Source organism: Nicotiana tabacum, chromosome 11, assembly GCF_000715075.1.
Source record: "Nicotiana tabacum cultivar K326 chromosome 11, ASM71507v2, whole genome shotgun sequence".
NCBI classification, from domain to species: Eukaryota; Viridiplantae; Streptophyta; class Magnoliopsida; order Solanales; family Solanaceae; genus Nicotiana; species Nicotiana tabacum.
In genome coordinates, this window is record NC_134090.1 from 67,120,138 (window position 1) to 67,121,720 (window position 1,583).

Consider the following 1,583-nt stretch of genomic DNA (forward strand, 5'->3'; position numbering starts at 1 on the left):
GGTATAATTTATGTTTGGCTTAGGTTTATTCTCAAATTGTTCAAATTCTCGATTTATTTCCCTAAAAACCTCTTCTTCATCGTATTCTGGTTCTTGGTTCATTATTTCACAATTAGATAGTGTGTTTGAATCTAGGCATGAAGTCCACAAGTATGTCATATTATTTAAAGCCGCATTATTAGAACTGAAAGAAGAAATAAGAAAAAGTAACAAAAATCAGAAAGAATAAAGAGAGATGAACGATGAAATATTGATTTTATTTCATTGAATTTTGAAGATAACAAGGTTTACATTGGAAATTAAAGACAGGAAACTAAAGAAAACATCCAAGTTATACCCTGAAATAACTCGTGATGCAAGAAAAAGTGGTAGGACTGGACTACCGGGATTCCCGCCTGATTGGGAACGGAGTAGCCTTCCAATTTTGCAGCTTGGCATTGGGTCCCATGTATAGCACCTCAGCGGTGCTTGAGCCTTCTTCGGGTTGGACCATGTAGGTTTTATACAACATATGCCTCATAGCCCCACAGATTTCTTCAATTTCCTCGGCCGTGAAAGCCTCATCTTCCTCTTCCTCATTGTGCTTAGGCCTGACAAATGTTCTATAAAGATGCAAAATCGGCTGAGGCAAGACTCAACCATTGTTCTTTCGTTTATCTGCCCATTTTCATCAGCTGGCGTGGGTTGGAAACCTACCCCAAAGAACTTTTCGCTAGCAGCCAGAGGGATAGGTTCGTTGATTCCTTGCAATGCATACCGAGCCCCTTCCCAGGTTTGTAACCATGCTAGATCATTTCCTTGGCAACCATAATTAACGCATTTGAGAGAAAGGGTTGAGGGCAGGGGTTTCCTTCTTCACATTGGTCTATGACCACGACCTCAAAAGCTTGATAGACTATATGTTCACTCCCTTCCCTAGCCTCAAGATATAGGACTGACGGGTCCCGGTAGATCGACTACTCATCTTCTCCATGAACTACAATCTCCTGATCTTCGTGTTGAATTTCACCATCTGGTGGAGAGTGAAAGGTACAGCCCCCACTGCGTGAATCCAGGGTTTTCCCAAGAGGAAATTATAGGAAGTATCCATATCCAGGACCTGAAAGGTCACCTTGAAATCTATCGGACCAATAGTCAGAATCAAATCAATGTCACCAATGGTATCTCTCTTGATGCCATCAAAGGCACACACACAGATGTTGTTGGGCCTGATTCTCTCAGTATCGATCTTCATTCGTTGCAGAGTTGAAAGAGGGCAAATATCTACTCCAGAACCACCATCTAGCATGACCCTTTTCACATAATATCCTCGCATTTAACTGTCAGATGAAGGGCTTTGTTGTGAGCGGCCCCTTCCGGGGGAAAATCATTCCTGCTGAAAGAGATTTGATTGACTGCCAAAAACCTTTCTGGTCCAACTGTTCCACAGTGGTTTCAATGGGTACATATGCTTCATTGAGAGTTTTGATCAACACTTTTTGATGTTCAGTTGAATTAATTAGCAGAGACAACAAAGAGACTTGAGCAGGAGACTTCCAGAGTTGGTTAATTATCTCGTAGTCCGCCTTTTTCATTTTTCGGAA

The 1,583-nt window shown here is 41.6% G+C and overlaps 1 protein-coding gene across 1 annotated transcript; it reads right to left on the reverse strand.

The window, feature by feature from the left end:
* Window positions 1-976: 976 nt before the first annotated feature.
* On the reverse strand, window positions 977-1,315 carry LOC142165881 (uncharacterized). Its single transcript, XM_075224266.1, has one exon. It carries the CDS (start codon window positions 1,313-1,315, stop codon window positions 977-979), a length of 339 nt encoding a protein of 112 aa, XP_075080367.1.
* Between the last annotated feature and the right edge of the window lie 268 nt (window positions 1,316-1,583).

Excerpts from the sequence above, each read along its gene's own strand:
- LOC142165881 (XM_075224266.1), bottom strand. The coding sequence starts at position 1,315 with ATGCGAGGATATTATGTGAAAAGGGTCATGCTAGATGGTGGTTCTGGA.